Below are 22,044 nucleotides of genomic sequence, written 5' to 3' on the forward strand. Positions count from 1 at the left end.
AAAACTGGCGGAACTCTCTGCCGCGGAATCCCGCCAACCTCCCTGTTGTAATGACAGTCTATGGGAGGCTTGCACGCCTTCTCTCTCTGCACTGAAGAACTTGTCCATTCTTCAGTGCGGAGAGAGGAGGCGCACGAGGCTCCAATAGACCATAGACATAGAGGGGGTGGAAAGCGCAACGTTACTTTACTTCTGCCTTACCACCAATGTGAATAAAATTACTTTACTTTGCAACTAACAGTGCGGAGTACCTATTTTCTATAGGCTCCATTCTTTGCTCATGCAGATTCCGCCATCCGCCCAAACAATTGACATGTCATTTCTTTGGGCAGATGGCGGAATCTGCTTGAGCATAGAATGGAGCCTATGGGACAGGCGGAACTTCAAGCGAGGGAGTTCGGCGGAATCTGCTTGAAGTTCTATATGCTGATTCCGTAGTGTGCACATTGATGATTTTCCTGTCAAAAAAAGACTAATGAGCTGTGCACAGTTTCTGATGGGTAGAACGCTCACACATCAGCTGTTCTGCCCCATCCACACTACACAGTAAATGGGGCTGGAAGCAGTTTGTCCCTATGTAGAGGCAGCGACTAGAGATGAGCATGCTCGATTGCGATCACTCTGCATTTGGTTACCCGTGGCTGATGAAGTTGGATGCAGCCCTAGGGGATACAGTCTATGGCCTAACCTACCGATCAGAGACTAATGATCTATCCTGTGGACGGCTCATCAGTCCATAGGCTTACATAATAATCACCCATAATATACCTAAAGCATGCTGCATTTTGAAAAAAGACACCATGGACCAAACAAATCTATTATAAAATGATGTGACAGCCTATCACTGGGAAATATATATGCATTTACAGAGGGCCAAAATACACGGCCCTTCCTACTCTGATGTTACTATACTACTGCTAATAGTTTTTTATCTGGCTGGTTATGGAAAAGAGTGGGGACCCCTCAAGGTGACAACCCACACACAAGCCACACCCACAATAAGTCACACCCTTCATTGTCAAAGCCAAAGTTTCCCTGAAAAAAATTCAAATCTTGGTAACTATATAACATGGTATAATATATAGGGCCACATGTATCATCCGGCGAACGGATGATTTTCGGCGGAAAGTGCCGATTTGCGTATTTTTTTATACGCAAATGGCCGATTTGCGAATAAAATATTCGCAAATCGGCACTTTCCGCCGAGTACGCCAGGGGGCGGAAAGTGGCCGGAACTGAGGGCGCGGACTCAGAGTCCGCGCGATTTATCATCCGCTCCGCCAAAATGTACGACGAAAACCTACTCCAGTCCTCAGCTGGCGTAGGTTTTCGGCAGTGCGCAACGGCGCACACGGGATTTATGTAGAGGCAGTCCGCCTCTACATAAATCTCCGTAGCGCCGGAGCTGCGGGGGCATTTTTACGTCCGGCGTAAAAAACGCCGGACTTAATAAATGCCTCCCATAGTGTAGAGACTCCTGTGTTGTACTGTTTTGATATTTATGGGATGTGTAATAATTTATGGTGTGCCGCTTCTTAGCTGGAGCTGCTGCACAGTACATTGTATGTATGCTAAAAGCAACTGGTTATTAATAAAGCTACTTCAGTAAAAAAAAAAAAAAAAGGTAATTGTCCAATCACAGAATGTTATGTGGTGTCCGGTGAGGCCGGCGACCAACTACCACCATCATTGGAGCTGTAAACAAGTCTTGTGGCATCTTGAGGTTTGGGGGGGGGGGGTCAATTGTCTGTGCCTGATGGGCGGCACAGATTTCCATTACATCATCCCAGAAGGTCTACTGGTATTACTGGTACACACCACACACACGAAAGCAGAGAGGGACTCTGATCATGGGGGGAGGCTGATCTGTACAGTACACAGATGACATTAGTGACATGACATACGACACAGCAGCCAGTAACCTGTAGTTATATGGCCGCTATTCACATTATACATAGCTCACCAAACTGGTTTTTAGATTGATATGGGGTGTCTGCAGTCTCCTTAATAACAGATTGTGCTGCTCTATACAGACTGGATATTAGGGGGAGACATATAGGGAGAAATTCCTCAAGCAGTCTTCCAGTAGCAGTGGCCTTTGTTGCCCATAGCAACCAATCACAGCTAAGCTTTAAAGTTTTTATAAGGGATGGTAAACTTAAATCTAAGCTGTAATTTATTGGGATTGGAAACAAGGCGTCAGGAGGGTCCACATTAGGGGGTGGTCCTGAGCTGGGAAGGGTGCCGGAATGATCCGTGATAGGGGGCTGGGGCGGGACTGGGCTGGGAAGGGCGCTAAGAGGGTCCGTGTTAAGTGGCTAGGAGGGTCCACGTTAGGGGCTGGGGTTGGTGTGGGCTGGGAAGGGCGCTGCAAGGGTCTGCGTTAGGGGGCTGGAGAGGGCCTGGGCTGGAAATGGTGCTAGGAGGGTCCACGTTAGGAGGCTTCGGAGGGCCTGCCTTGGGGGGCTGGTGCGGGCCTGGGCTAGGCAGGGCACTGGGAGGGTCCGCACCGGGGGGGCCCGGGCTGGGCCGGGTGCTGAAAGGGTCCACCCTAGGGGGCTGGGGCAAGTCTGGAAAGGGCGCTGAGAGGGTCCGCGTTAGGGGGCTGGAGCATGCCAGGAGGGTCCGCATTAGGGGGCTGGGATGGGCCTGGGTTGGAAAGGGCACCGGGAGGGTCTGCGCTAGGGGCGGGGTTGGGCAGGGCGACAGAAGGGTGCGCAAAGGGGGCTGGGGAGGGCCTGGGCAGGGAAGGGCACTTGTCAGGTCTGCAATAGGGGGCTTGGGGGGCCTGGAAAGGTTGCCAAGAGGGTCCACATTAGGGGGCTGGGGCGGGCCTTGGCTGGAAGGGGTGCCAGGAGGGTCCACATTAGGGGGCTTGGGTCGGTCCGCACTATGGGGCTGGTCCAGGCCTGGGCTAGGCAGGGTGCCGGGAGGGTCTGCACTAGGGGGCTTGCGCGGGCCTGGACTGGGCAGGGTGCCGAAAGGGTCCGCCCTAGGGGGCTGGGGCGAGCCTGGGACGGGCGCCGAGAGGGTCCGCGTTAGGGGGCTGGGGCGGGCCTGGGCTGGTAAGAACCCGCATTAGGGGGCTGCAGCGGGACTTGGCTGGGAAGGGGCGCCGGCAGGGTCTGCATATTAGAGGGGTGGGCCTGGGCTGGAAAGGGCACCGGGAGGGTCCGCGCTAGAGGGCGGGCCTGGACTAGCCAGGGCGCTGCAAGGGTCCATGTTAGGGGGCTTGGGGCGGCCTGGGAAGGGCGCCAGGAGGGTCCACGTTAGAGGGCTGGGGTGGGTCTGGGCTGGGAAGGGTGCCAGGCTTGTACGCGTTACGGGGCTGGGAAGGGTGCTGGGAGGTTCCGCATTAAGGGTCTGGGATGGGAAAGGCGCCAGGACTGTCCGCGTTATGGGGCTGGGGCGAGCCTGGGCTGGGAGGGACAACGGTATGGTCCGCGATAAGGTGATGGGGGGGGGGGGCTGGGCTGGGCGCCAGGAGGGTCCGTGCTAGGGGGCTTTGGCAGGCCTGGGCTGGGTGCCGGGAGGGTCCGCGTTAGGGGGCTGGGAGGGGCGCCAGGAGGGACCACATTAGAGGGCTGGGGTCAGCCTGGGCTGGGAAGGGTGCCAGGAGGGTCTACATTATAGCATTATAACATTAAAGGTCAGGTAAATTTCAGGTTGGGATGGGTAATTGGGTTATGGTGGAGGGGCTTCCTCATGGTGCCTTCACCTTGACTTGGTGAGGGAGCTTGCATGCCTTAGTGATCCAATGAGCTAAGCTGGTGGGAGTTATACTCCTGGCGGGGTCACCCGTGCCAGACAGGTCAAAGGGGAGAGGCTAGACTAAGAAATTAAAGGGGTTGTCCAGCGAAAATCTTTTTCTTTCAAATAAACTGGTGTCAGAAAGTTATATACATTTGTAATTTAGTTCTATTAAAAAATATTTCCATACTTATCAGCCACTATATGTCATGCAGGAAATGTTTTATTTTCGATCTGACACAGTGCTCTCTGCTGACATCTATGGTCAAGACAGGATTCATATAAAACTGAGACAGAGTTCCTGTCTTGGCCAGAGATGTCAGCAGAGAGCACTGTGTCAGACTGAACATAAAACATTTCCTGCATGACATATAGAAGCTAATAAGTATGGTAAGACTTGAGTTTTTTTTTTATAGAAGTACATTACAAATCTAACTTTCTGATATCAGTTGGTTTGAAAGAAAAAGATGTTTGCTGGACAACCCCTTTAAAAAACATTAAAGCACAATGGACATATACGATCGACAATACATCTAGCACTCTCACTACAAATATCAGTCAGCAGGACACACCACACACATTGCTATTCTCACCTGCTTATTTTGTTGACTGATGAACCTTGTAATAGGCAAGCAGGAGATGGCAGGATCCCTGCACCTAAGGTTCCTTTCCACCACTAAGCTCTGTCTGCATTCCTGCTAATCCTCACCCTTTTGTTAAGCCACCCCCACATACCTTTGCATTGAGCCCTTGGCTTTGAACTGAATTGCTCTTCCGATTGTCACTCCACTAGTACTGGGGAGCAGTTTCAGAGCTATTTTGAATATATCCTTTCTTCCCAGAATACTTAATGGAGCAGCAACTGTCTTTAACCCTTTAAGGGCTGTGCTAACTTTCGTTTTTGCGTTTTCGTTTTTTCCTCCATGTGCTTAAAAGGCCATAGCACTTGCATTTTACACCTACAGACCCACATGAGCCCTTATTTTTTGCGTCACTAATTGTACTTCGCAATGACAGGCTGAATTTTTCCATAAAATATGCTGCGAAACCAGAAAAAAATTATATGCGCAGTGAAATTGAAAAAAAAAATGCAATTATTTTTCTTTGGGGGGGCTTCATTTTTACGCCGTGTGTCCTATGGAAAAACTTAGTTGTTATATATGTTCCTCAAGTCATTACGATTAAAACGATATGTAACATGTATAACTTTTATTGTATCTGATGTCCTGTAAAAAATTAAAACCATTGTTGGTGTCATTTTTTGCGCCATGATGTGTTCTTTCTATCGATACCTTGATCGCGCATATGCGACTTTTTGATCGCTTTATATTACATTTTTTCTGGATTTGATGCGACCAAAAATGCGCAATTTTGCACTTTGGGATTTTTTTGCTCTTTAACCGTTTACCGTGCGAGATCAGGAATGTGATTAATTAACCCTTAGGGGACACAGCCAGTTTTCATTTTTGCGTTTTCGTTTTTCCCTCCTCGTGTATATAAGGCCATAGCGCCTGCATTTTTCCACCTAGAGACCCAAATGAGCCCTTATTTTTTGCGCAACTAATTGTACTTTGCTAAGGCAGATGTAATTTTTGCCTAAAATGTGCCGGGAAACCAGAAAAAAATTATATGTGTGGTGAAATTGAAAAAAAAAAACGCATTTCTTTTATTTGGGGGAAATGTGTTTTTACGCCATTCGCCCTGGGGTAAAACTGACTTGTTATGCATGTTCCTCAAGTCGTTACGATTAAAACGATATGTAACATGTATAACTTATATTGTATCTGATGGCCTGTATAAAATTCAAACCGTTGTTAACCAATATACGTTCCTTAAAATCGCTCCATTCCCGGGCTTATAGCGCTTTTATCCTTTGGTCTATGGGTCTGTGTGAGGTGTCATTTTTTGCGCCATGATGTGATCTTTCTATCGGTACCTTGATTGCGCATATATGACTTTTTGATCGCTTTTTATTACAATTATTCTGGATTTGATGCGACCAAAAATGCGCAATTTTGCACTTTGGGATTTTTTTGTGCTGACGCCGTTTACCGTGTGAGATCAGGAATGTGATTAATTAATAGTTCGGGCGATTACGCACGCGGCGATAGCAAACATGTTTGTTTATTAATTTATTTATTTATTTTTATTTATAAAATGGGGAAAGGGGGGTGATTCAGACTTTTATTAGGGGAGGGGGTTTTGTGTTATTAAAAATACTTTTTTCTTTTACTTTAGACATATACTAGAAGCCCCCCTGGGGGACTTCTAGTATATGTACTCTGATCTCTCATAGAGATCCATGCAGTATAGTTATACTGCATGAATCCATGAGATCGGTGTTCTATTACTTTTGGCTGCTGCAGCCAAAAGCAATAGAATGCCGAGCCGGGATCAGCGCCATTACGGAGCAGACCCCGGCCCGGTATGGATGCAGGGATCGCCCCCCCGCAATCGCGCCGCAGGGGGGCGATCCCCCCACTAGACCACCAGGGATGTATAACCGCAAGTATTTAGAAGCAGCTGTCAACTTTGACAGCTGCTTCTAAGTACTTAATTAGCGGGCACGGCGATCGGACCGTGCCCGCTAATAGCCGCGAGCCCGGGCTACTCGCGGCACCCGGGATCGCGGCAGTTCAGAGGGTGGTCGCCGCGCGACCCCCCTCTGAACTCCCATAGCGGCACGAGGACGTTAAATAACGTCCTGGTGCAGCTATGGGTTAATAGTTCGGGCGATTACGCACGCGGCGATAGCAAACATGTTTATTTATTTATTTTTATTTGTAAAATGGGAAAAGGGGGGTGATTCAGACTTTTATTAGTGGAGGGGATTTTTTATTAATAAAAACACTTTTTTTTAACTTTCCCTTACAGTAATATGAAGCCCCCTGGGGGACTTCTATATACACAGAACTGATCTCCCATTGAGATCAATCCTGTGTATATAATAGAGCAATGATCCATCAGATTGGTGCTCTATTATAATGGTCTGCAGCAGACCATCTGAATAGAATGCCGAGCCGGGATCAGCGTCATTCCGACGCTGAGCCCCGGCCGGCTCATTAGAACGGATCTCCCCTCCGCGATCGCATCGCGGGGGGGAGATCCCCCACTGGACACCAGGGAGAGGGGGCACAGCTGCTATTCAAATGCAGCTGTCAGCTTTGACAGCGGCATTTGAATAGTTAATTAGCCGGCCGCGGTGATCGGCCGCGCCGGCTAACACACAGGGTCCCTGGCTGCACTTAGCAACCGGGGACCGCGCGCTGCAGAGAGGGCTCACGCCGGGAGCCCTCTCTGTTTACTCTTAACGGCCGCATGACGGGTATACCCGTCATGCGTCGTTAAGAGGTTAAGTCTTTATGACAAGCTCTCCTTCAGGAGAGTTATTACCCTCGTCGATATACCTCTCACTAGCCAGCCAACACCCTGCTCTGCATTGAAGAGGGGCAAAAACCCTGAAACAGCTGTCTGCAGATGGGAAATCTTTCCGTTTGGAGAGATTGGCTGGACATAAAATCCCCAGTCAATGTTCTAAGACTCCTTGATTGAGTGAGACTTGACGGGACATCTCTTTGCATATTCTTTCTTGACTAGTACTGATAAGAGTTTTCTTTTCCTCCAAGGTCAAACCTACAGCAACCATGAGGAGGTTGGGCCTGCTTGGAGCTAGTAGACGAAGGATATGGGGCTGGCTGGATACAGGCTGGCTCCTCTCCTGCACAGTGCTGTCTGAACTATACTATCAGGATTTTCTGACAGTATTCAGTATTTATGGTCAGGAAACCATCAGGGTGCCTTCAGGATTTCCAAAACAAGAGAAAAAAAATTATTGTAGTGTTAGTATTTCTGGACGCTTTCCTTATGCCCATCAGGAAAGTGTAAGTAATTCCTGATGCTCCCATAGACTTCTATGGGGGCATCTGTTCTGGAAACCCTTACAAAAATAGTACAGGTTCTATTATTTCTTGGCCTATTTTCCTTAATGGACACCCTTAACGAAAAATCCTAAAGGGTGTACAATACAATCATATAGGTCAGAACAGATTTTCCTGAAGAGTGAAGGAGGCCTTTTCTCACCAATCACCTAGTTATCCCCTATCCTGTGAGGGTCACAACTGCTAAACCCTCACCAATCACTTGGTTATCCTGTGGATATGGTATAGCTGTAAATTTTAACAATAACACTTTAACAGCAATAATATTGTCAGCCTGTGCCCTTGTTCTGTGCATCTATAAGCAGCCCCCCCCCTCTGCATCCATATAGCAGTCAGGCCCCCCCTCTGTGTATTCATATATTAATCAGGTCCTCCTCTCTGCATCCATATAGTAATCATACCCTCCTCTCTTCCCCCAATATAATAGTCAGGCCCTTCTCTGTGCCACTATTTTGGTGTCTTACAGTTAAATGTCCTAGGAACCTGTTGGAAAGTAGTATTCTCCACTAGTTTCACCACTAGGTGTCAGTGTTATTTCTAAACCTTGTAATTTCATTTCACAGCTGAAGTTAGCAAAGGGTTACTGTTGTTGTTTTATCATGTGTTCAGTGCTGACCTATAGGAGATACTTTTTCTTCTTCTGCCTATCCCTGCTGTACACACACACACACACACACTTGTTAGCCCTGTGTGGGACAAGTTCAGTTCAGTCAAGTGGATGTTGAGATTTTTGACATTAGCTGATCGTGTCTTAAGGTCCTGACCAAAAATCATCATCCACCGGGCACGCATCAATATGTGTAATAGCGTAACTGAATGCTCATTGTATGGGGCTTTTTGCTGTAGTACAGACTACACCAGTTTTTGAATGAGGACCGCACCAGTTTTCAAATGGAATCCCCCTAACACTTGGATGAATTCCCACCATCTATAGTTTTAACCATCTCCCTTCTTTTACCTCTGCTTGTATTTTGGCAGCTTCCCCAACCCCTCCCTCCCCCCCATGCTCCAAATACTCATATACACAGAGTCTGTGAGGAATGAAAAGTGGAATCTGATTGGCTGCTAGGGGAAACTGAGCCAGCTTCACTTTACACCATGTTTGATAAATCTCCCCCTCTATTTCCATATACACAGATCCTGTTACGCGTAAAAGATGTCTGGAAATACTGAACTCTTTTTTTTTTTACCTTTTATATAATTCTTCCTCATACTAACCTAGTTAAATCGGTCTTAGTAAATTCTCCCCATTGTTCTATCTCTGACTAGCATGCACTTCATGAGTATGTATCAAAAAAAAAAAATAATAATAATCTGTGCACATTGCTGTCATAGGTAAATTTATTATGGGAGACAAGGGTCGTTCCTGTGGTAGGGGAGGTCTCCAGACTCTAATGTACAAGGCATAATCACATACTTTGCAATGTGTTTCACTGCACTTTTCTTCTTAACATAAACGGCAACTTCATGGCATATTTACACATCTTCCATTTATATTTTTTTTAAAGTAATTTTTTTAATGTAACATGGAGTTGTAATATATATGTTGTTACTCTGATCAGATAAGTTGTGCATGATTTTCCAGAACACTTCATAAAAATAATGTCTATATACAGGTTATTCAGCTATACATTCTTGCAGCAAGCAACAAAAAATTAGAGATGCAAATAAATGTAGCCACACAATAATATTAATAATAACAGCAGCTCCTGAAAAGAACAAAAAAAAATAGCAAATCATGATATCCTCTAGGGGAAACAACTATAGAATAGTCACCAAAATAAGGAATAAAAGACAATTCACACTGTTAAACATCACTGTTTGCCAGGCAGTGCACTTATCTCCAATACCCACAGTATCAGTAGTAGAGCCAATACAAAAAATAATGGTGCGGATTGCAGCTGGTCGATGTTTAGTGCTTAGAAACATGGTGTGAAATGAATAAGAAATCACAGACAAAGCCGGCTGCTCATATCAATTGTCTACGGGACGTAAAAAGCATAAAAACTATGAATTATGTGTCTTTATAACTTCCCCGGTCATAAATGACGTGCTTGTGAACACAGCCATGGAGACGCCACTTCCTATCATTGTCTCTTCATTATGACATTATGAGAATATACTTCTCCATGCAAAGATTTAACCTTGTTATTTGCACATTATACTGCAATACACTACAGTAAGGACAGTGCCACTTGACTAGTCACCACTCTCCCCTACGGACGCGTTGTGATACTAGAGTACTCAGTGCACAGTGATATTAGCACATTATAGATGGCTCACTCCATTCTCTTTGCAATCTTAGGTCTGCAGTCTCAAACACCTTGTATTTTGTAGTAATTCAAGCCTTCACGGTGAGATCAGCAGTGCTTTTCATTGTTGATCCTATGCCTGATGGCATCCTCTTATCACATTTATATCTGACTTGCACAATGCCCCCCAGTCAATCTTGTGTTAGTTCTGCTTGCCACAAAGCACCTGCGGCATTGTCTGCTTCCACTGAAAGGGTGTCGTTCCTCTTCTCTCCGCTAGGCATGGCATGCATAATTCGATTTATGACGTGAAAGCGTTGTGTTGCCTCGAGACACACACAGTAAAACTCTTCATGCTGGGAGCCTTGGTTCAATTGTTAAGGATAATTCATACAGAGTATCTTCATCCAAGATCCGTGACTTGTCCAGGAGGAACTGAGTGACCTTAAAGATAAAACAAAAAATAAACAATCAAACATTATACTTCTATACAGTATAACTAAGTGTGTTCAGGCAAATTAATGTAAGTGATCTAATGATCTGACATAAAAGTATTGAAAAGAATGTTCTTCAGGTCATGGATCATGTAGATTGTAAGCCCTCGCAGGCAGGGTGCTCTCTTCCTATGTACCAGTCTGACATTCATGTGTCCTAATTTTATGTTATATTCTGTATGTAAAAAAATTGTTTTAAATCAACTGGTGTCTGAAATTTAGACAGATTTGTAAATTACTTCTATTTAAAAATCTCAAGTCTTCCAGTACTTATTTGCTGCTGTATGCTCTACAGGAAGTGTGTCTTTCCAGTCTGACACAGTGCTCTCTGCTGCAACCTTTGTTTATGTCAGGTACCAGATCATTGTCAAATTCCCATAGAAAACATCTCCTGCTCTTGACAGTTTCTAATATGGTCAGAGATGACACCAGAGAGCACTGTGTCAGGCTGGAAAGAATAAACCATTTCCTTTAGGACATACAGCAGCTGATAAGTACTGGAAGGTTTGAAGCTTTTAAATAGAAGTAATTTACAAATCTGAATAACTTTCTGGTACCAGTTTATCTGAAAACAAGTTTTTTTTCCCCTATGGGGTACCAGTCCCCTTATCATATGTACGGCACTCTGGAATCAAGGGAGCTTTAAAAATAAAGTCAAAATTAAATGAAAGTAATAAAAGCACATAGTTATAATCTGCTATCACTTACACATGCTTCCAGATCCTTTAAAAGGCCACTTTAGGTGCACTTAATACTAATATCTGGCAAGCCGGTGAATATTACATTTATTAATATATTTTTTAGTGGTCAGTGTCTACCAAGTGACTATTACCTTAGGCTGGTGCTCTATCCTGTATGGGGTCTGCTGGAACTGGCGAATTTCTCGAATAATATGTGATATCTATAGAAGAAAAAAAAAAATAACAACAAATACTAAATATTTGAGCCCATCTATATAATAATTTATGGACATTTATGAAACCTACCTAAAACTTAAAATAGCAGCTGACTATGCCACACTCCTATTATATTATATTGGACATTTATGAAATAAACACAGTTAAATGGGTTATCCAAGATAAGAAAAAAACATTGCGCCATTCACTTCAATAGAACTAAGTTGTAATACCACACCCAAAGTGAGGACAAGAGTCGTGCTGTTTCTGGGGGGGAAGTAGTAATGTATTTCTGGATAAGCCCTTAAATATTTTTCCCTTAGATTGGTGCCATCAGCTGACCACTTTAAAGGGTTTTTCTGATTTAAAACCCCCATTTCCATTTACCCCCCCCCCCAAAAAAAAAAAATAATAAAAAATCATGAGGCGGATCCTCTGTTCAGAATGGTCATCTCTTGGCCAAAGTGGGGAGCAGTTACAAAGTGCATCTGTCTCTCAAAACCTGTCTATTGTCTAAAGCAGAGAAAATCTTTAAAGGGGATGTCCAGGTTTAGAAGACCTGCACCACATCTGTCCTCAGTTTGGGTATGGTTTTGCAGTACAGTGCCACTGAATTGAAAGAAGCTCAGTTGTAATACCACACACAACATTTATTTTATGAAAATTTTAGAACTTTACTGACCATTCGCATTTTTGAAAAATTTACAAGGCCTTCCTCGGTGAAGTTTGGTGTGCCCTCTTCAATGAATGCCAGGTCGGTTAGGTACATTCCCAGGTAGGGTACAGAAGGAGGGTTACAGCTGCAAAACATACACAAAATAGGAAACAAATACTGATCACAACTGTATTTTAGATTAACCAGTTATGGAGATTATGCCGGACATTGGGGTTTTTAATATTGTTTTCCTACAGCTTTCAAAGCTAAAAAAGCTACTATTTCTGTAGTCATATCTAATGAAACTGCCTCTAAGGCCTTACTCACACGTCCCTGAGGACGTCCCGACAGGCCGTAGTGTGGATGGCAGCACGGATGCCTCTCCCTGCTCCTTCCACCGGCTCCCATCTTCCCAGCTCCAATCTCTTACTGCTCCTATCTCCCCCGCTCCAGTCACGCTCCTGTCTCTCCCCGCTCCTGTCAGCCCCCCACTCCGCCTACGAACAACACCAGCGCCTCCAGATCCCCAACTTAGCGCATCCAAACAGATGCAATCAACAGACGTCAAGTGTTTTTCACGGGGCAGACACAATCACGCTCCTTGAAAAACAATGGACATGTGAATGAGATCTAATGCAGATGTAAACTGTGCTCCCCAACCTGTGGCTCACAGACCTCCTCCATGTTGCTCCCTGGTTAATGACCTCTCTAACTAACATTGTGCTTAAAGGGCATATGTCAGCACTTGGATCTGATCTGAGTTGCTGATGGTGTGACAGTGTTATACATAGGTCATAGCACCCTAGTGCACATGGTACTTGTAGCTTATCCATCCATGGAGCAGAAAATGTGGAATCCTAGTTTTCTTACTGTAACCGAGTGTCAAAAAGGAGTTGTAGCTCTCCGGTCGTGTCGCGATCTGTCACACATCATCCTCTGTTCCTCCTCTCTCCTCCATCTGAATAACAATTTAATCCCAGTGTGTGCACGTCCTAAACCTGTTCAGGTGCCGTAGCCAGGAAGAGCAGTGTATGAGCATAAGCTTTAGCTGCTCAGCGTGCATGTGCCACTTTTCCTGGCTACGGCACCTGAATGGGTTTAGGACGCAAGACGTGCGCATTATTAACAGTGCGTGAACTGGAGGACAAAAATAAATTATTATTCAAATGGAGAGGGGAGGAACCAAGGATGAGGCGTGCCAGACCTTGGCACAACCGGAGAGCCGCCACTCCTTTTTGACACAGTAAGAAACAAAGGATTGCACATTTTCTGCTACATGGACAGATAAGCTAGATATAACACTTCCACTAGAGTGCTGTGACCTATATAACACTGTCAAGTCGGGTCCTATTGCTGACAGATTCCCTTTAAGTGGCATAAGGCATGTCCTAATGTATCTGTAACTTGGCATAAGTGTAGGTGTAACTACTTTTATCTAAATAGGCTAAGATGTCATTAGCTCTGAAATCAAACATACTTTTTAAGAGTCTCTCTAAGATTTTTGAATCTCCCTTCTGATGAGACAGTCTTCTGAAGTTTGTCCATGAGTGCTTTAGTCTAAAAAATAAAAAAAAAAGAGAACAAAAGTAAGAAAAAATATATAATAAAATAATTTAAAAATATATGAAGAAAGCATAAGATATCATTCATTTACATTCAGGAGTGCTATATAGCCATGGGGTGGCAGGAGTAAAGAAAAACCTGAAAAATAATTAAATTTAAAGGGATTATGCAGGTTTTAAAAACTGATAGCTTATCGCCAGGACAGGCCATTAATATTATATTACGAAGGGTCCAACTCTTCGATCCCCTGTTGATGAACTGTTAAAAGGAGCTGCGGTACTTGTGATACTTGTGCAAAGTACTGCAGTGCTCTCCTATTTAAGTGAACAGGGAAACGTGGCAGTACTTTGTACCTGCTAGTGCCATACAGACTTCTGAACATTAAAGAATGTTTGCACAAGCACTGCAGAGCTGATGAATGGGAGTGTTGAGAAGGCAAACCTATTCTATTTTTTAAAGGGGTATTCCGCTCAAACATAACATTTCATATGTTGCTGCCCATGGTGAGACTAATACATTCCATACTTATTATCTATTCAGTCTCCTTCCCTCAGTTTGATCCTGCTGCTTTGTGCTGAAGACAAAGAAATCTGCATATGAGCTTTTCTCTCTGTCTCTGACCCCCCCCCCTTCTGAGACGGCTCATGTAAACAAGCCCTGGCATACTGTATCTGCAACTTTGTAGCAACTCTGTAATGCTGGGAGGATTATTTACAGTGAGTCCATTAGCACCTTGACCTCAGATTAACCCTTCCAGCAAAATACTCCTTTAAGCCTGGATGACCCCTTTAAGTGAGTTGTAGATATTCATGTAATAAAATCTGCATTCAATAGTTAGCGGCCCTGAAAATATTGTGATTAAAAGTATCTAGTCACTAGATGGGATCACCAGATCAGAGATACATTTTCTATAAGCACATTCATTGTAATCTATGACCAGATCCATCGTCCGTGTACATAGATCCAATTTTTACGGGCTATCGCTTTGTCACGGTTTCCTACTTGTTTAGAAACTTTGGCCCAGGTTTTCTTCAGTCTGTAGATTGCACTTCTGTTCAAGGCTGAGGTGATCTCCAGCACCCCATTGTAGTTGTGAATGCAGCGACAGATATCAGCCACCACCACCCACTTCTCAATGGAGCTGGCTCTAGAGGTGATATCGGAGTGACTCATGATTTCGGAGGCAACAAGGTTACTCATCTACAAAAGGAAGAGAGGAAATGGAATTATTATTCATATGTACTGAAATGAATAGCTATACAAAGGAACCACACACTAAACAGGCTTAAAGTTTACTTAGAATGCATAGGGTCCAGCTATGCTGTCACCAGCCGTAGAGAGATGTGTAGGTGTATTCTGCCATGGGTGCACTGCAAACAGCTAGAGAGGAGCTAATTGCAGTCATTAGTGAAACGTTTCCGGCCTTTCAGTGCTGTTCCACTCCCTGCCACTCCTCCCAGGATGCCAGGAAAAGTTGGATCCAATCCCGGGAAACTTCTCCCAGTTTGCCAGGATTGGATCCAGCTTTTCCCCCAACACCCGGGGTGGAGTAGCAGGGAGCGAAGCAGAGGTGAAAGGCCGGCGGTTTAATGAGCGGATCGCTGATCAAGCAAAGCACTTCACTTACATTTGCAATTCGCTCATCTCTACAAAGAACAAATCTGGTCTTCTAGCACTTGATTCATGGTACAATGCTCATAACAAGATCTGAAGGCATACTCACATCATTGAAATGTTGGCTGGTTTTCATGATAAATGGTGTCCTCCCACTTTTATCTGTTTTCATCCAGCCCTGGCCAAGAAATTCCCTGATTACAAAATAAAGAGTCAGTCTGCAGTATAGTATAATACAGTCAGGGCCGTATTTACCACTAGGCACCCGTGGTCCGGTGCCTTTGGCAGCACCTTGCAGGGGGGCAGCACCAGGGAGAAGGGGGACAGAAAAAACTATTTTTTTTTGTTTTTATTTTTTTAGTTTCCCTCCTCCCTTGCCGGTAAATCTGGTGTCTTTTCCAGGGGGATGGGGGGTATGGTGGTATTAGTCAGGTCTGGTATCACCAATAGGTGCGTGAAGATGGGGCGTCTTCGGGTTTAGTGCCTAGGGCAGCAGCAGCTGTTAATATGGCCCTGAATACAGTATAGTAAAAGCTCAAGGTATAATAGTAATGTCTTACTGATAAGGTATGCTCCTAAACACTATGTGGTCCAAGAGTGTGATTTGCTCCGCCAGTTCCATTGCTGATAATGTATCCAGACATTCAGTTGGGGGACCCTCAGACTGCAGGAAAGAGCACAGTTAGCAACATCAGCATTACTTCATCTGTGGCCGCACAATAGATGGTCACCACTACAGATTAGCGAATTTCAATCGCACTCGGGTTCATCTGAACCTGAACTCTGGGCATTTGATTACTGGTGGCTGAAGAGGTTGGATGCAGCCACTAGTAATTAAATGCAGACAGTTCCGGTTTTGGATGAACCAGAACGCACTTGAAGATCACACATCTCTAGTCACTTCCAAGGGCCACAATTAACCTTAATGTTATCCCAGGGTTATTTAGGTATATGCCGCCATAAAATCACTGATGTCTATACAGAATTTACCATTGTAAAAATGCCACCTGGTCCCTTATCAACATGCTGACATGATTCAAATCAACATGATAAAATAAACTGGTAGGGCCAAACTAATATGTAAATTATATATCCCCATATAACTGGACTCACCATGGCAATGATGTCCTCCATCATCAAGTGGCAATCGTCTTGTTCTTCCTGAGAAAGGGCACTGATGGCAAGGAAGGCAAGTATTATTAACAGTAATGTCCAGCGTCTCCCAACAACATAGGGTTAACTCACAGAACCCTAACATGCTTCTCATAAATGGAGGATACTGTATCCTGACAGTTCAGGGTCTTTCAAGGAGCATTTTGTAAATATCCATATGGACAGCAGCAGGAAGCCACATCACTAAGGCTAGGTTCACACTGCGTTTTCAGCATCCGTTTAACGCATCCGTTTTTTGCAAAAAACGCATGAAAAACGGATTGCAAAAAACGGATTCATTTGTGTGCATCCGTTTTTCCATTGACTTCCATTATAAAAAAAAACGGATCCGTTTTTTTTGGCGGACCAAAACGGACCAAAAAACGTTGCTGACCCTATTTTTCTGGACGTTAAAAAAAACGGATCCATTAAACGGATGCTGAAAACGCAGTGTGAACCTAGCCTAACACAAAAGAACCACTGCTATCCTATATAACCTTTTTAGATATGAAGTCAATGGAGAATGGCAGCAATGCCACAACAATAAAAATGTATACTTATATGCAAAAAGTGTATACTTATATACTGTATACTTATAAATATATTTACAAAAAATGTATACTTTTATAAAACACTGTATACATATATAAAGAAAAACCTGTATGCTTATATACATTATACTTATTGTCAGGCGCAGTCTGTTCATACTTGCTTATTTTGTTTTCCATACAACAAGAACTGTGTCTAAAGGCCCTATTCCACCAACAGATCTGACGACAGATTATCTGCCAGAGATTTGAAGCCAAAGCCAGAAACAGACTATAATCAGAGAACAGGTCATAAAGGAAAGACTGGATTTCTCCTCTTTTCAAATCCACTCCTGGGTTTGGTTTCAAATCTTTGGCAGATAATCTGTCGTCAGATCTGTTGGTCGAATAGGGCCTTAATCTGCAATACTAGACACATAGCATGGACAAGACCAGCAAGGTGTCTGATGGCGCTGACTAATAGAAGTCTGGTTGTCCCACTTTCTGAGCACATTTCTGAAAAATGTCAGTAATTTATTCATTTATTAAAATATTCATTTATTTTGTAAAAGGCTATGAACACCTCTACACAGATACTATATTAATATTATAGGCTGACAAAGTAAGTTAAATTTTTATAAAGACCTATAGAGAATTTGTTATTTGCACCATAAGTAAAAAGCTAGAATATACTTTTCAGTGGTGTCTGTGGAATTTAAGTCTTTATGTTAGTTCTCCAGGATGAATTAAAAGTAACACTCATTCATGGCAAATGACTGAAAAGGCTGTACACAGACCAACGCGCAGGACCTGCTGTATTCACCAAGACTCTAGTCTGTATGCTGTATTGTAATATACGTTATGAATGAGGAGACAAAGTGCATCAGGGGAAACCCCAAACCAGGTAGTTAAGAAAAAAATGAAGACATCAACTGGAGGTTTAGGGAATCTGCAAACAGCGGGAAATTCAAAAGGAAACAGACTCTGTAGGGATGGTAAGTGTGAAATCTTTGTTTATAATTGATTGTTTATTGTTTCATCAGCGCCGGAGTTGTCCTTAAATGAATATATAGAAAGAAAACTCTTCGAATATCGAATATCGGTAATGCTACAAAATGAAGAACAGTTCTCAGTATAAGGACTATCCTGGACAGTACCCAAAAAGAAAATTGGTCAGGTGTTTAAGGAATAATGCGCATAGCATACTGATGTTTCAAGAGAAAATAAAACTGTGACCACCACCTGGGGGTATGTAAAGAAGCACAACTGATGCCATCTGAGGGCAAAACCAACAACCTCGAGCAGGGGGTACAGTATAACACCAAACATGCTTCTTTCCACAGACACCACCTCTCTTTATTGAAGTGAATGGATAACCCCTAAAAATGTTTTGCTGTAATTCTCAAATACTCTTCAATACTTCTTTTAAAATCACTACCAATATTCATTTTCACAGACAGGAAAAACTATTGTTGCTTGGTCTATACAGAAGATTATGCTTTACCTTAGTATGTTGCTTGCTGCTTTTCTTTCCTGGGGTAGGAGATCAGGGTCACGTAACACATCTTCTAACAAGTTCATTACATTCATTTTCACTTCATGGCACAATTCAAAATCCTTGAGGATAAATACAGCAATGAAACCTTATTGTACAACGTGTGGTATATACTTTATAAGCTTTGTGTAAATCAGTAATAAATGCAATTTATTCAATCACCAGTAGATGGCAGCAGTGTCACAAAAATGAACAGGGCCATAGTGCGAAACATAAAAACGTTAAAATTTTGTTTTGTATATTAGCTAGTAATTTCCAGCACATGTTAAAGACAAGATATGTTACAAACCACAATGTACTCTGGTAATATATGCACAACTTCAGTTCAGATAAGCACTTGAAAAGTAACATAGTTTGTAAAGCTGAAAAAAGATAGGTCCCTCCAGTTCAGCCCGTGACCCTGCAGTGTTGATCCAAAGAAAGCCCCCCACCCAATAAAATAGAAGTAATAAAAAGAAAAATTCTTGACGGCAATTGTTACAGACCTGGGTATTTAGATTATGCCTGATGTACATAGTTATGAGGTCACCCCTCGGCCATCTTTTTTCTAAACTAAAAAGCTAGGTCTTATAAGCAATGCTCCCTGGGAGAAAATGAGCTCTCTGTTAGAAAGGGGAAAAAAATCTCTCTTTGGTGCCACCTATAGGCATTCACCCTGAAAGTCAATGTCTAACTCATTAAGGAGCCTAGAAATATGACAGGGATACCTATAGATCTGTGGTTTGGCTGGTTAAAAAAGTACAGTTATTTTGAGTAACTTGTGACACATCCTCAGACATGCTGAAATTACTGATTGCAGCAGGTCTAGCTCCTGAGACCTTCTGTGATCACAAGATACAGTCGGCCAGCTGGGAGTGCGCTCTACTCCCTGGCCAGGAGGGAGATCCGACTTGCGGCCTATGTAGACTAATGGAGCAAACTATTTGGAGTTGATTGACAGCCAGAATGTGAATCACACTGCCATATTTCTGCATTGCAGTAGGTCTCCAGAAAGGGACCCAGTGCGATCAGTAACTTTTGACATATCTGAGGATGTGTGAAAAGTTACTTAAGATAAGTAATAAGTAATATAAGTAAAATAAGTAATAAATTACAGTACTTTAATAGGTCAGACAATGGGACTTTCCAGGTGGCACTAGAGAGACTTCCTTGTGGATGAGAGAGAGTTTGCATTTAGCTAAGTGCTCAGCTGCCACTTCTAGTTCCTAGGACTGCATTTTACTACTATACTGGAAGCTCACACACATACATACATACATACATATATGCATTTAAAAAAATTTCCCATTCATACACAGAAGCTCAACTTTACATCAGTCTATGGTAGAAGTACACAATGTGTAGTAGACAGTGAAGCAATATCTCACAGATTCATGTAAAAAAAAAAATACAACTAAGCAGAACGTGGCCAATCATTTGGATTCTTGTAGCCACAAGATTTAAAAAACCCCCTCAATTTGGAGTCCAAAAGAACAGATGGCTCTCCAGCAGCCTATGCATCGGACAATAGACTCGTCCTTATATGATCTTCTCTATATAATGACTTACAGCTGTATTTATATAGAAAGACAATGGCAGCTGATGATACAGACATCAGAAACCATGACAATCTGTGCTGTTGTTTTGAAGGAGTACAATGGTCGACAGACTACGCACTTTGTTCACAAATGTGTCTCAAGCAATGTAGTGTGCGCTGATCTTAGATGGTCCCTTGTCCTAGAAAATCTAACAAACTAGATATTTTTGGGTCCTCAGCTCTTTCACCTTCAACGTCACATACCCAGCTGGACAATTGCCTGCTCATCCAATCAGTGACTGGGGCGGGACAGTCAATTTTTAGGGTCTGTATTTTTCCTCTGCTCAAATCCTGCCAAACAAACGGTCTCCAGACAGAAAGCTGATGAACCCCAGTGAAATCACTGGGATCTCTCAGGTATCCATCTGCATCACTATCTGTTCTTGAACGGACCATCTGGCTCTATTCTGTGTTGACAAACAGACTTCTGCCCGAAGCTCAGAACAAAGCCCCGTATTTGCCATATAACCTCTATAACTTCATGCTTCTGTCTATGGGGCTGCTTGAGTGCTCAATTTACAGGCAGTAAGCTTTACTTTTTCTTTGTACCATTTTGGGGTAGATGGGATTTTTTTTTTTTTCATACAGGGGGTAAGAGCAGACACCTGCTGCGTCAGCTCCATACTTGGCCACCCAGCATATGATGTATATGTACATTATACACCAGTAGGGAATTAAATGTCTGTGGTATTGGGCAGAGTGCAGTAGTCACCAGAGTTACTGGGATGCATCTGATTGTGATTCTAATACACAGTATAGTCACAGTTCTATGTGAATGTAATATCCTTGAAAGGAACACAAAGCCAAGAGGCATTGTCACATTAATAACAGTCGGACGTGATAAGAGATGTGACACAGTGCTTTATGACTTCCAGGACTTAAAATGCTTAAATGCATCAGAAAGCAAATAAAAGAAAAGAAAGCTGTCAGTGGCCGGCACAAGGCAACGTAATGCTCATCTTATTAATCACACCGGCTGCATGCCTGACCGAGGCTCACACAGCGACTTCCAGCTCCCAGAGGGTCTCAACTTCTCTGCATCCTCTTATGCACTTAACACATTCTTGAATGTACAATGAAGAACTAATATTTGCCCCTGAATTCCCAGTGCAGCCAATAGTGCACGTATGAGAGCAGGGGCAGAATTTATGCAACTCACACCCTGGTTATTAAACAATAAATTCTGCCTAAATACTATCCGGAACAGGTGGCAAGGCTATAGCTTGCTTTCCTAATATGCTTTTCACTGTGGACGCTGAGCCAAGTATATAGAGAGGCCGGACAGGACTAGAGAAGAATGTGAACTGTATACTGCTCCTCGGCCCTTCCATAGGACATTTATTCTGAGGGTTCACCCTCAGTCTACACATAACATGTACACATCCATGTTTCATTTCATTGCAAGCTTTGTTGTTAACAATGTACACATAGGACACAGCAATAGGTTCTAGTAAGTTGTTTGTGAGACAAGGCTCTGAATGGGGCTGTCTTATACTGGCACCATATAGCCCATATGTATTTTACAAGATTATTTATGTTCATATTTCTTACAAGTCTAGGGGCTTTGGGAAATGTGCAAATGCTAGACAACCCCCTTAAAGTAATTTATGCAGTGCATATGATGGGTTATTTTGCAGCTATGCAACAACGCAACATGAGAAAATCAAAGTATAGCAATAGCACAAGAAGAATGCTTAAGTGATTCTTATGGCTACAGAGATTACTCCAGATTGTGATTCCATGGCCAGTGCAGGCTGGGACATTACAGTACTCATTCATGCTGGAGCTACTTGCCATATTATGGACTTGGCGTCTTGGGATATTAAAAAATTTGAGTAAAACACCTCAACCAAAAACAGTATGTGATTATAAAACATCTGAATAATGTGATGTGCAAATTAAGTAGAAGCCAACTTACTACTCCTTTAGAGTTATAAGGAATCTGTCAGCATCTGGGCCCTACCTAAGGTAGTGACAGTGTGCTGTAGCTGGCAGTCCCCTAGTGAGCCTGGTATCTTTTGGTAATTTGTCTATGCAGAGTATTATGCTCAATCTCAGGTCTCCTACTGTAA

At 43.3% G+C, this 22,044-nt stretch overlaps 1 protein-coding gene across 4 annotated transcripts in view; it reads right to left on the minus strand.

The window, feature by feature from the left end:
• Nucleotides 1-9,015: 9,015 nt before the first annotated feature.
• RASGRF2 (Ras protein specific guanine nucleotide releasing factor 2) overlaps nt 9,016-22,044 on the minus strand; it is a 164,076-nt gene continuing 151,047 nt past the window's right edge. For all 4 annotated transcript variants that reach the window (XM_069962840.1, XM_069962841.1, XM_069962839.1 and 1 more), the window contains exons 19-27: nt 18,346-18,458; nt 16,276-16,336; nt 15,723-15,826; nt 15,272-15,356; nt 14,551-14,748; nt 13,463-13,542; nt 12,013-12,130; nt 11,267-11,335; nt 9,016-10,384 (exon numbers count right to left, since the gene is read on the minus strand). In XM_069962840.1, coding sequence (XP_069818941.1) covers nt 10,292-10,384; nt 11,267-11,335; nt 12,013-12,130; nt 13,463-13,542; nt 14,551-14,748; nt 15,272-15,356; nt 15,723-15,826; nt 16,276-16,336; nt 18,346-18,458 — 921 coding nt within the window. In that variant the 3' untranslated portion in view covers nt 9,016-10,291. The remainder of the gene's footprint in view (nt 10,385-11,266; nt 11,336-12,012; nt 12,131-13,462; nt 13,543-14,550; nt 14,749-15,271; nt 15,357-15,722; nt 15,827-16,275; nt 16,337-18,345; nt 18,459-22,044) is intronic.

This window comes from Dendropsophus ebraccatus, chromosome 3, assembly GCF_027789765.1.
Source record: "Dendropsophus ebraccatus isolate aDenEbr1 chromosome 3, aDenEbr1.pat, whole genome shotgun sequence".
Lineage (NCBI taxonomy): Eukaryota > Metazoa > Chordata > Amphibia > Anura > Hylidae > Dendropsophus > Dendropsophus ebraccatus.